Source organism: Chelon labrosus (assembly GCF_963514085.1).
Source record: "Chelon labrosus genome assembly, chromosome: 5".
Taxonomy (NCBI): Eukaryota; Metazoa; Chordata; class Actinopteri; order Mugiliformes; family Mugilidae; genus Chelon; species Chelon labrosus.
The window spans coordinates 19,343,789-19,357,261 of record NC_140341.1 but is presented as its reverse complement, the minus strand read 5'-3'; the positions used below and the strand labels follow the sequence as shown (position 1 = coordinate 19,357,261).

General features: G+C 42.8%; 2 protein-coding genes across 2 annotated transcripts in view; both read left to right on the top strand.

Moving 5' to 3' along the window:
• map3k13 (mitogen-activated protein kinase kinase kinase 13) overlaps window positions 1-3,750 on the top strand; it is a 32,923-nt gene extending 29,173 nt beyond the window's left edge. Inside the window, exon 15 of the mRNA XM_084544346.1 lies at window positions 280-3,750. Coding sequence (XP_084400472.1) covers window positions 280-381 — 102 coding nt within the window. The 3' untranslated portion in view covers window positions 382-3,750. The remainder of the gene's footprint in view (window positions 1-279) is intronic.
• Window positions 3,751-4,674: 924 nt separating this feature from the next.
• pfkla (phosphofructokinase, liver a) lies at window positions 4,675-13,334 on the top strand. Its single transcript, XM_084544482.1, has 22 exons — window positions 4,675-5,046; window positions 5,767-5,840; window positions 5,958-6,035; window positions 6,942-7,131; window positions 7,270-7,435; window positions 8,001-8,045; window positions 8,125-8,233; window positions 8,425-8,520; window positions 8,814-8,906; window positions 9,285-9,410; window positions 9,505-9,569; window positions 9,655-9,718; window positions 10,180-10,326; window positions 10,435-10,505; window positions 10,615-10,702; window positions 10,795-10,947; window positions 11,246-11,410; window positions 11,500-11,561; window positions 11,841-11,952; window positions 12,055-12,154; window positions 12,245-12,350; window positions 12,433-13,334. Exons 1-22 carry the CDS (start codon window positions 4,962-4,964, stop codon window positions 12,578-12,580), a joined length of 2,343 nt encoding a protein of 780 aa, XP_084400608.1. The 5' UTR covers window positions 4,675-4,961; the 3' UTR covers window positions 12,581-13,334.
• Window positions 13,335-13,473: the final 139 nt, after the last annotated feature.

Here is a 13,473-nt window from a genome sequence, read left to right as displayed (position 1 = left end):
TATGTCAAATACACACCATAAATACTGAGCAGCATTAGCTCTGTCACTATTAACAAACTATTTATGTGTAGCTAGGACAGAAACACGCTTTGAAGGTTAATGTATTCATTTGACTTTCATATGGCTCGATTGGTTGATAATAAAATTACCATAGATAAAAAAAAAAGCACAGAATGATGGATGGCGTCCTTATACATTTCAGTATAATAAACGCTGAAGCCATCCCTGATACTGGATCTGTGCTAATGTTTCTCCTGCGTTTTCTCGTTCTTCTCTCAGAACCCGCTACAGTTCGGGGACTCAGACTGTGATACGTCTGAAGCGGAGTGCTCCGATGCCACCATTAGAAACAACAAAGTCGGGGCTCCGTCTTCGTGGTGAAAACTCTCCCCAGGGCGGTGCTCTGTTTTTTGCCTGGAGGCCATCATGTCCCACTCTGCTCTGCAGAAAAAACACAGCAATAAGAGGACAAAATTGTAAACAAAGCTCCTTATAGCAAAGTCCCATGTAATCTCCCCTAGAACCCCTCAGCCCGTACCTTTCCCTTCATAAAACCCCCCTCACCTAGCACAGCATCCAGGCAACCCATGGCAGGGATTCCCTTTTGAATGATAATGTACAGTAGAAATATTCTAACATTCATAATTTATTTTTGTCTGAGTTTTGAAGGAAAATTCAGGACCTCTGTAAGTTCTCCGATCTGAACAGAGAAAAAAAACTGACAGTTTGAAGCAGGAGGAGGACTGGATGAAGATGCAGATGATGGTTATGATGACGATGATTTATCTGAGGTGGACAGCTAGCAGTAGGGAGTTGCGTCACTGCAATAGTTGGTCTCTCAGGTGGCTGACCCAGAACAAGAACATCACTACGAGCCTTTATCTGGCTGCGGCTGCTTTCAACAGCTTACTGTCTTAGACGGAAATCTCCAAAACGACAAGCAATCTCTCTTACTGCAGTTTGACCAACCTGCTTTATCATGAGTTTGCAGTGCAGAGCCCCAGTACCCCTCCTCCTCCACCTCCATCCTGTCTCCTGGACGGCTAACGTCGGGACCAAGGATCTCATGGAAACAGTGTGAACACCAGCATGAACAACCTGCCTCGCAACTGGACTTTCTCTCTCCCTAAAACCCACCGTCTCGACGTCAGGATCCCCACACAGCTGTCAAAGCATGCGTACCGCAGCTTTCATAAATACAGAAGCTGCCCGTAGACTGCATGAGGTGGACAAGCTGGCAGGGCAGCAGAGATGAACACTCAGCTGACAGGCTAAGGAAAAAAAAAAAAAACCAATACTCTCTCTTAGACATGCCATCATCAGCAATCAGATGTCACAACCAGAGTCATTGAGGGAGTTATATACGTGTGTGTGCGTGTGAACACAAAGCCCCTTCCTCTCCATTAGACATTACAGTTTCAAGTCTCATCTCAGGACTGTTCGAGGACTGTGAAACTGGCCTGGACCAATTATTGTATGAAGGAATGTTTTTCGAGTGGCACATATTACGGACCATGCAGGAATATTTAAAAAAGGTCCTACAGATAGCCTTGATGTTCAACCCTTTATAGCTGTAACGGTTGTCAGTGTCATGTAGAGACATGTTCCATTTTAGTTGCAGTCCGGGTGCAGTATCACATTTCTTTAAATCGCAAGGTAGAGCATGTCCCATGTACCATTTTCTAGCAGGGTAGTTAGTACTGTCTCATGTCCAAATATGGGAATTATTTTCTGTGGTGTAGTAAATGGAGCAATAATGTAGGCTGGTACTAGGTGAGAGGTTGATTTCTTGCTCAGGATCCGGGATGTCTAGCTGGCTAGACACAAACACAGTGACTGGTGGCTAGAGGAGAGCAGCAAGTGTCAAACAGCTAATTATAGAGGTTATATTTTTAAATTCTCCCAGTTTTCGTGTACTTTCCGTGGTTTAATGCTCAGGTTTTGTGTTGCCGGTTGAGAGCAATATATCAATAGCCACTAGATGGCGACCGTTACACAGACAACTTTACCCTGTGTTATGTAAATGTACCAGCTCCATCCTTTTTTATTTTATCTCATGTTCCTCACACGACCGTTAAAGTCTCAGAACCCCAGCAATATTACTTTTATCATCTGTCGTCTTTGAAATGGGATACTGCATCTGTGAATACTGCATCTCTCTCTCTCTCTTTTTTTTTTTTTAGTTTGTCATCCACTTTACTGATCTTGCAGTTGAAAAACAGTCAGCCAGGGTTGTATTTGATGATGTCAAGACGTCGGCTTCGGTGTACGCAGACGGCTGAGATTCTGCATGAGGAACATAAGCCAGAGACGAGGCCACAGAGCACTAGGCTGCTCTTGGTTTTCAGCAACCTCATCTCAGTGTTACTCCTGTATATATATATACATCCTGTAAATGTAATGTGACACTTTCTCTCTCTCTCTCTCTCTCTCTTTCTCTTTTTAACTTATCACCCAGCTCTGGCTAAGTCTCGAGCTCCTGTTGTCACTGATGATCAGCCGACTGGTTTAAAACGAGCAGGAAACTCTGTAATCTGTATTACATCAGTATTGAACAGTGCAGGAGGATGTGAGTCATAAAACCTAGAGCACAAGGTGCATCTCAAATTGTACTGATGGATAAACTACTTTTTGCTTCAGAGCTCTGGAAAGGCTTACACCTGCCACTGAAAGCAGCTGCTGCATTTCCACGAGCCTCCTTCTACCTTCTTCTTCACTCTTGTTTACGTTTGAAATAACCTAGTGTATTGTAAGGACTGGGTGATCCGATCAAGCTGTTAATAACATTGTCTTTCCGGCATATATCCTGTGAAGTATGATTTTTTTTTTTGTGACATTTTAATTTAATTTTGATCTTTTTTGTTTCTTTGTAGCTGGCCTACATGATTACTGAATTAATTTATTTTGAATGACTGGTAAGGAGTAGTGTCCTTTTTAATTTCTGGCAGCTTCAGTAATGTCATGAGCTACGATTTCTCCTGAAAAGTATTATTTAATGGAAGCACAATGAAATGAAATGGGATGAGGACAGTATTTGTACGGTAGAACAAAAGCATTGTCATATCATTTGACCCTGCAGGGGACCACTCATCCTTTAGATTATCGTTAGCAGACTTTACAGTAGTGATTAGCAACATCAAATGTTCCTATTTTTTTTTTTTATTTTATTTTATCATAGATTGTTGGGAATCACTTCCAACCATGAATCAGTCAATGAACTGTCACAGCAGGGTAAAGGAGATCCTGAAGGCACGCGTGATGCCGATCTCCATACGTCTGCGGTGACCCCTTTCTCTCGTTTTTATTTAAAATACCAGTTACTTACAACTGAATTTCTGTAAAATTGTCTAACTGTGGACATCATGTTGCCTCATCCCGTCTTATCAGACATCTGTTTCTTTGTTATTCTCATTTTCAACTCCCTTTCCTGTCAAATGGCATTATGATCAACCAATCCTGTCAGTTTCCTGTATTATCCAGTGTACAGTGCAATGAGTATCTGGGGGAATAAAATCAGAGCAAACAACTGCATGGAATAAATGCTGATGTACTGTACCCAAAACAATGTGGTCCGTCTCTTCTTTAATTCATTAATTCATAGAGGCTGCAGTTCTTATACAGTATAAAACAGTAACGCATTTTGAGTTCAGTTGAACTTTTACCTACTCTCCAATAACTACCATGATTTTTTTCCCACATTATAGACTTATGAACTCCCTACATAACAGTCTAAATGCCTTGAATTGGGTGAAAAACAGCTTTCAGTTTTAAATTTGATATCTTCTCAAGCATAGATATTTGACATCACTACCTATTCATGCGTAATTACATCACTGAACTGCACTGAAATACACTAGTTTTATTTTTCAGACATATTTTGTGGTTCTTTTATAAAATAGCGCCCTGCTCTGACTGCAGGGGACATGAAGCTAAGCTGGGTATTGGCTTGTCAGCTAGCTGCTAACGTACCTGACATCAACAAACTCCTAGAGAGCCACGTCACAGAGGTGTGGCCTATTAAATAGCCAGCTAGTTTTGTGTGAGGATCATAACCTCCAAAACAATTGTCATCAGAGAATAGACATGTTCCTTCTGAGGGTGTCCTGTGGTGTTTGGTAACAGAATGCTGTTAGTGGGGGCCTTTGGGTCCTATGGGTTGAGGGGAGGGGCCTCTGTGGATCATCCCACAGATACTTGATCAGTTTTGGATCTAGTGAATTTGGAAGCCAGGTCAACACCTTGAGCTGTTCTTCATGTTTTTTGAGTTGTTCCTAAACTTTTGTGTGTGTGTCAGACTGCATCCTGCTGGAGTAGGAGGAGTGTCGTTACTATGGGGTGGGGGTACCTGGTCTGGTCTAGGTGGGTGGTAGCCTACATGTCTAAGTAACATCCACCCAAACGCCTGCCCTGGTCCAAAAGTTTCCCAGCAGATTATTGTATTGTCATAAGACGGTCAGTTTACTTCACCTGTCAGTGGTCATAATGCTATGCCTGACTGGTGTATATAGGCTAGAGTGTCTTTTCTCTCTTTATTTTTCCTGTGTATTCATATAATTATGACCCATTTTGACATTTCCCTCCTCTAGTTGAAATGTTCAGCATCGTTCTAGTCTTCTTGTGACCTTGTTATTCAATACGCGCTGTACGTGCTCTTTATCTTCACTTCCCTTGCAGACATCGGGGTTGAGCGAGTAGGCGGGGCTTCCCTCAAAAGACGGTAGAACGGAAGAAAACAGTGCCTCCGGGCGGTGCGGGGTTACAAATTTAACGCTCACTGTACTGTACACAACTTCTAAGGGGCGGAGTCATCCTGCTCAGGAGAGGAGTTACCGCTGGAAGTCACGGTTCTTCCTGAGGTCTGACCTGCTGAGAACGAGGAAGTGGCGGTGGGATTAACGCGGATTTCCGGCACGAGCAACTTTCTTCTCTGTTATTTCTCTGTTCGCTTTAAGGAGGACAAGATGTGCTCGATGGACTTGGAGAAGCTGAAGATGTCGGGGGCTGGTCGGGCCATGGCTGTGTTGACTAGCGGTGGAGATGCACAAGGTGACAGGAAAGCTCACCCCAGCTGGCACCATAGTACAGTTAGTTCCTTATAAAAGCGACTGTAGACACCGGGTTATAGTTTTATGTGACAAATAAACGCTAACAGGCCGAGAGATAAGTCGATACTAGCTGCTCAGATAGACAGTTAGATAATGGTGGGCCTTTAATCTCAGGATTTGTGATCAGATCAGGGTCAAAGGTCATGAATGGGCTCATAGCTGTGCAAATGTACTTTAACTTATCATGCCTTTTAATATTTACTCTTCTCAGCTACAAGACAAACATCATACTCATACTTTAATATATAAAATTAACCAGCTTCTGTAATAAAATGATATTCATATTCATATTATAGTTGTCAATAACAATAATCAGTAATTCTTGAATGGATCTTTTGGCTTAAAGAGCATGTTTTAACCCTTTACATAACTACTTTTGTTTAAGTGAAATCCATTTCAGTTGTCTCAGGATATTTCCAGGTGATTTTTACAGTACTTAAACTAATGATCTGAGCACTTCTCTCTCTCTCACTCGTAACTCAAAGTGTGTGTCAGGGTCTGTACAGCCCCCGCTGAGCAGATGGCACCTTTGCCCAGTTGCTGATAATAAAGGCACATCCACCACACTGTTTGATTTCCTCACACGGGGCCATGATGCAACAGCTTGTGTGCAATAGCCTGAGAAGTAGCTAATAGTTTTGTGCAACTGTCCTCCGCTCAGGCATGAATGCTGCCGTCCGAGCTGTGACCAGAATGGGCATTTACGTGGGAGCCAAGGTCTATCTCATTCATGAGGTAAACAAAGCTGCCTCATGCTGTTTTTAGTAATGCGACTCTCTTGAACGTATACTCTGAGCTTTGTTCCTGCTTGACCTGCCCACGTTTATCCTTGCCATGATAACTGTCTTCCAGGGATACCAGGGCCTGGTGGACGGGGGAGACAACATCAAACTGGCACACTGGCACAGCGTGACCAACATCATCCAACTGGTAGGTGGTAAAGGTATTATAGTAGACTATTTTCACAGCAGACACCTTAAGCCAGCGCTGAGGTTACCAATAGCATTAACGATGGACCCGTTCATATCAAGTGTCCCAATAAACACGGGCAGTGTGACAGAGAACCTGACACTGGAACTGAAGCAGCCATCGTTAACGTTCATCACTGCGCTTTAAAATGTCTTCTGTGGAAAAAAAGGCCTATTGTGGCGTAGTTGCAAAAGACTTTTTCTTGTCTTATATCTTTCTATTTCCCTCTCTCTTATAGTTTTAATCAGACTTGTATTGTTTCACCCATGTCTTCTCGTCTCTTCTCTGGTTGTAGTCTGGTAAGGAGCACTGCTGCATGTGTTTCCAGCACTATTCAAAGGAAAATGATCTAATTAAGCCTTGCTTTTTTGCATGAGGACGAGAGTGCGATGGATTAATCCTACAAATGTCTTGAAGGGCTTGTGCTATGGTGTTTGTTTGTTTTGAACCTTCATCAGAGTAACCTGTGTCCAGGTACATCCAGATTGTGAATAGCAGTGTTTCCCACCTTTTATGGTCCTGATCCAAATTGCAAAGCTTTGTTTTGGGAGTTCAGGCTCTCACTAGAGTATTTTAAACCTAATATTATGTGGCAGCCCTGCGATGGACTGGCGACCTGTCCAGGGTGTACCCCTGCCTCTCGCCCGATGACAGCTGGGATAGGCTCCAGCAGACCCCCGTGACCCTTAACAGGACTAAAACGGGTATAGAAGATGAATGAATGAATGAATATTATGTGGCAGAAAGGTGAATAACTCTCACTGAGCAGAAAAGCAAAAAAGTGTTATCTTTCAGTTACAGCTTCCAATGCCCTGTCCCCCTTATCTTGGTTTGTGACTTGTTAAATAACGTGTCCGCCGGCCGCAGGGTGGGACTGTGATAGGCAGCGCCCGCTGCAAGGCCTTCACGACTCGCGAGGGCAGGCTTGCCGCCGCCTTCAACCTGGTGAAGAAGGGCATCACCAACCTGTGCGTGTGCGGCGGAGACGGCAGCCTCACCGGAGCCAACATCTTCCGCAGTGAGTGGAGCAGTCTGCTGGAGGAGCTTGTGAAGAAAGGTGAGCTGTTCTTACGCTGAACCTTAAAAACATATGTTTACTTACTGTGCAAGAACAAAAATCATTTCATTGTGCAGGCCAGTGCTGGTTCTGTATATAGACTGTTAAAGGGAACATTGTGTCTGCGTTCGACTCCAGGAAGAATCACAGACTCCCTGGCTAAGGAGCACAATCACCTGAACATCGTGGGGCTCGTGGGCTCCATAGACAACGACTTCTGCGGCACTGATATGACCATAGGAGCCGACTCGGCTCTGCACCGCATCATGGAGATAATCGACGCTATCATGACCACTGCACAGAGGTAGGTCAGTCGCTGCTTGTTGCTGAGCAGTGACAGGAGCTGGTGTTTCATCAAAGCAGTTGTTAGGAGGTCACTGACTAATGTGCTGCCCAGTCGAAGGAGTTACAGAAAATGAATTATACTGTATGCATATAAATATACATGCACCATAGTGGTACATTCAAAAACATGTACAGTAGAAAAACATTAGGCACAGCTTAACTGAATCCTTGAACAACAAAAAAATGGTCTTCAGATGTTTTGGTGATTTAAAAATGTAAATGTTCCCTGAGTCTTACAGAAAGATTGTAAACATAATCTGTAGCTATATTAGCAATAAGAACAAGCATTTATAACAGCCCTATGTGAGACATCATGTATATCTCAATTTACGTGGCGTATGATTTGCTGTTAATGGAATGCAGTTGCCCACACCGTGTTTTTTTTTTTAATCCATTCAGTCCTCTTCAGCGTGGTTTCCATCTTGCCCAGACTTGCTTTCTTGTATGTCAGCATGTTCTCTCTTCATGTGCTCACATATTTTCTGCGGAAGTGTCTCACTCTAACCGTTTTGTACCTCCCACAGTCACCAGCGCACATTTGTTCTGGAGGTCATGGGGCGACACTGTGGGTGAGTGACACTTTGACCCATTGTGCTATCCCTCATACACAGCTACTGAATAAAACAAATCATTGTGCCGTCACTCTAGGTACCTGGCCCTGGTGTCGGCTCTGGCGTCTGGGGCCGACTGGCTCCTTATTCCAGAGGCTCCTCCACACGAAGGCTGGGAGGACCGCATGTGTGCCCGTCTAGAGGGGGTAAGACACAGAAATAGGTCCACACAGGATGTTAGCTCCAGGCACAGCAGTATACTCTATATTCATAGGAGACCTTTAACCCTTTTTGAATTAAGAAGAAAATAGACATGGTGTTCGGCTTTCTTAAAATACAGACCTCAGAGGCAGGATTGGACTAAGTAGCTAACGCATATTTATCTGTTTACCTCCAGAGCCGCATAAAAGGGTCAAGACTCAACATTATAATCGTCGCAGAAGGAGCCATTGACATGAACGGCAAGCCCATCTCCACAACTTATGTAAAAGATGTAAGTTTAAAGGTTTAAGGATTATTGTCTGTAACCACTGCCCACCACCAACAAGTGTTTATTTAAGTGATCAAATGTCTAAAGAATACACATTTACTCTATATCAATAGAGGATGTTTTGTGGTATTTGTTCCAGTTTATTGTTAAAGCAAGACTAGGTTTTTATCAGATATTGCTTTACCGATTATTTGTCCCATCTCTGCAAGGGACAAGGTTTGTTTCTGATTTGTTTTAAAATGTGAGCGACCCCTCAAACCCATCATTCGCTGAAACTCTTCCCTGTCCGTCTGAAGCTGGTGGTGAATAGGTTGGGTTATGACACCAGAGTGACCGTGCTCGGCCACGTTCAGCGAGGAGGAACTCCCTCGGCCTTTGACAGAATACTGGTGAGCAGGACTACGCATTTAGTATTTTGTTAATTTTGGCACAACTACATATTTGCTGTTTCATTTTTTTAAACAAATGTGATCACAAACAATCAGTAATTGCAACCATTGCCACAATCAGGACCACCCCAAACGTAATACAAAAAAAGATGCATTTTGGCGCAATGTCTGCATTTGGTTTTGACTTTGTATATGTGAAGCAATACACAATAAGATGTTCCTGATATTAAAGTGACATCAGGACATCATTCATGCATTCTACCATTCTACTTTCTACTTTTCTACTTTTCTACTTTCTACTATTTAGATCTATTGTAGGTTATGTTCATTGTCCGTTCCTTTTAAATTACATGTGTATGTGCACACCTGTGTTTCCAGAGCAGTAAGCTGGGCATCGAGGCGGTGATCGCCCTGATGGAGGCCTCTCCTGACACTCCAGCTTGCGTCATCGGCCTGTCAGGAAACCACCCCGTCCGCCTGCCTCTAATGGAGTGTGTGGAGTTGGTGAGTGGCTCGACTCTCTTTGGTAATTGATTTTAATGGACATCCAAGCAGTGGGCGGAGGGATCTGTGATTTTACTACACTGTCCTTTTTCAGACTAAGTTGGTGCAGAAGGCAATGAACGAGAAGAGGTTTGAGGAGGCTGTTAAACTGCGTGGAGGGTGAGAGCTGAGATTTAGTAATGTATATTAAATTAAATAAATGTAATCCATTAATATATAATAGTGGAAAATGATATTCTTGCAGGAGTTTTGAGAACAACTGGAACATCTACAAGCTTCTTGCTTTCCAGAAACCTGCCCAGTCTGAAGTTAGTCTCTCACTTTAACACACACATGAATGCATATTAAAGGTCCATTGTGTCGGATTTAGTGGGGAACTTTTACCAGGAATGCAATATTGTATTTATGTTTTTATTAGTGTATAATCAGCTGGAACTTCAAATGTTTGTGTTTTTGTTAGCATAGAATGAGAATTTTATCTTCAACGTCCACCATTTTGCTGCATCATGTTTGTACTGTAGCCCTGAATGGACAAACCAAACACTGGCTGTAGAGAGGACTTTATTCACTTATTTTTTACACTGAAGTTGCGGTTACTGTCAGTTTTACTGTGCACTTGGATAGGGAGGGTTGAGGGAAAGGTATTCATTTGGGTGCAGTCTGTAAAGTCACCACTAGATGCCACTGAATCCCACATATTGGACCTTTAAAATAAACACGGAATTTAAACTCACACGTTCTCCTTCACGTGTGACTCATGTTCCCTCAGAGCAATTTCTCTTTGGCGATTCTGAACGTGGGAGCCCCGGCTGCAGGGATGAATGCAGCCGGGAGGTCAGCTGTAAGGTTGGCGCTTGCTAATGGACACAAGGTCTACGGTGTAAGCGATGGCTTTCAAGGGCTCGCCAATGGAGCGGTGAGGCAGACTTCCTCTGCATTTTTATCACACTGAAGTGGATTTTAGCAGTCACACAGTGTCTTGTACGAGGCTGAGAGGAAACTGTTGTGTTGTGTGTGTCCACAGCTGTCTGAGATGGACTGGCACAATGTGGCTGGATGGACGGGCCAAGGGGGCTCGCTGCTGGGGACCAAACGGTAACAGTGAACCTCTCTGTCACTTTTTATTTCATTAATATGATACTCGTAAGACAAATATTTAAAAAGATAAATAATTTATAAATTCCCGGTTTGTGTCCTTCTTCAGAACTCTTCCCAACAAACACATGGAAAAGATTGTGGAAACTATCGGCAAGTTCAACATCTCAGCTCTGCTTATAATCGGAGGATTTGAGGTATATTACAAGGCACAGCTCTTCAAAGTCTCACATTTGTGTATTTATTCACAATGTCAGTGTCTCAATTTACCTCTGCGTGACTTACAAAGGCATACGAAGGTGTGCTCCAGCTGTTTGAAGCCCGGAGTCGCTACGATGAGCTCTGCATCCCCATGTGTGTTATACCTGCTACCATCAGCAACAACGTCCCTGGAACTGACTTCAGCCTGGGAGCAGACACTGCGGTCAATGCTGCCATGGAGGTAATACTGAGCAGATGGCACATTAACAGTGTGACTTTGGTGTTTGCGGTTAACTCAGAAAACATCACGTTGAAAATATATAGTCAGAACAGGTGACAATGAGTGTTTTAGTTTTATCTTGAAGGCAAAGGTACAGACACAGACAGTGCAGTATATCCCCCTAAATCTACACCACTAGTCCTTTCCTCTCTGGTCAGCGTTTTGCTCTTTCCTGTTCCTTCTTCACGTTCTTCACTCCCAGATCCACACTTTGCCACAACCCCCCTTTTCATACATGCAATTTCCAATTCTTCTTCAGAGCTGTGACAAGATAAAGCAGTCGGCCACTGGGACCAAGAGACGAGTGTTTGTGGTGGAGACCATGGGCGGATACTGTGGCTATCTGGCAACCTCCACCGGTATGGCCGTGGGTGCTGATGCAGCCTACATCTTTGAAGACCCCATTAACATCCACGACCTCAAGGTAAGGCTGAAAGAAAAAAAAAATCTGTTCTCCTTTTGTTCATAAAGTTCACAGCTCTCTGTCTCTTAAATGATGTGACCTGTTGACAGACCAATGTGGAGCATTTGACTGAAAAGATGAAGAAAGACATCCAGCGAGGACTAGTGCTGAGGTAAACCGCTCTCATTCCAACTATTCTGTGCATCTCATCATCTACATTTCATCTGTCGTTCTGGCTGAATAAATTGGATAAGGATGTACTTTTTTTTCCTTCTTGAAACAAGTGCCAACAGTCTGTGACAATGCTAAAATGAAGATCTATAATATATGGATCATGATTGTCCAAATAGTATTCTAAAGCTGTTAGAGATATTCTAGTCTAGATCAGCCTACTGACTGAAGGATATGGCTGCATGCAGTAATATTGTTTGACTTTCCTCTGTCATAACAGGAATGAAAATTGCCATGAAAGCTACACGACAGATTTCATCCACAGACTGTATTCATCAGAGGGGAAGGGCATCTTTGACTGCAGGGTCAACGTGTTGGGACACCTCCAGCAGGTAAAAGCTTTCAAAAAACACTGTTTAGCAACTTCCTCAGTAACCGACTGTGACCTGACATAGTCTTTCAACATATTTATACTTTGTGTGTTTCTGCTATAGGGAGGGGCACCTTCTCCATTTGATAGAAACTATGGGACTAAATTGGGTGTGAGGGCTATCCAGTGGATTTCTCAGAAACTGACTGAAAACTTCCGTCAAGGTAAGGTCACTGTGCAAAGTCACAAGATGACATGAAGTGATCTGGGGCCCAAGTTAAGCAACAGACGTGTGTTCTTTTTTTACCGACTAGGCCGCGTGTTCGCCAACTCTCCAGAAACGGCATGTGTCCTCGGCCTCAACAGGAAGGTCATCGCGTTCACACCCGTCACTGAACTGAAGGATGTGACTGATTTTGAGTAAGCAGAGAAAAAATACAAAGTCACTGTGTTTGTCAAATGCCTCGGGTTCATTATTAATCAGTACCCTCTTGTTTTTCAGGCATCGGATGCCCAAGGTGCAGTGGTGGATCCATCTGCGGCCTATGCTAAAAATGTTGGCCAAGTACCAGACCAGCTTCTGTGAGTACGTCCCTGGAGAGATTGAGCACGTGACTCGTCGCTCCATCAGCATTGACTCTGGATTCTAGGATCTCTCAAAGGACAGTATGCTCTGCACTTTTTAACTCTTATCTCTACATCCTTTGTTCCAATAGCCGTGTCCTTCATGAAAGCCAGCACAGATCTGTTGTCAGTATCGTAGTAGCTACTACATATGAGATCATGTAGGCCTGCAGTATTCATTTATTGAATGAAGCATTCAGTAGAGGTTTTCGTATTCTTTGTGCCAATTCCAAGTGAGGCGGAGGTGGTTATAGATTAACCACAGGATATATTACATGTAATAGACTGTATGTGCTGCGGTATGAATGGTTTGCTTCCAAAGTCAGATCCAGAAAGAATAAGAAATGTTCTGAGCCAAAAACAATATGAATAACTTTAGTTAAAATAAGGTTCCCGGTCACATTTTAAGGTTTTATTTGGTAAAAATGACTAAATGTGCACAAAATCAATGCTAAGAAACTTTGGTAGTTTGTTCAGGTACTCATTTCAAACATATGTAACATGTCAGAATGTGACAGTGTGAGTCAAGGGACCAGTGAGTCATTCATTTTTTTTATCCTCCATTGAACTGAAACACTGTTTGTCATTAATTAAACTGAACAGCAAATCACAACATGTCAACACAGTCTGTTACACTGTGTCAAAAACTGTATAACTTCACAACTACTGTACTGAAAACAGGAATCTCTGTAAAGAAATGTATGAACTTATGAATTATTTTGATACAAACGCTCTATCTTTAATAAAATGTTATTCAACTATGGGACCTTTAGAAATTGGTTCAGAGTGAATTGAAATTAGCTTTTAGTTAACCACGCTTGTTAATAGCAACCATTTCGTGAAATAAAAAAAATGAAAGAATATTAGAAAAATAATTTCATCCTCAGCAATTATCATTAAATAAGAACATAAATAAGAA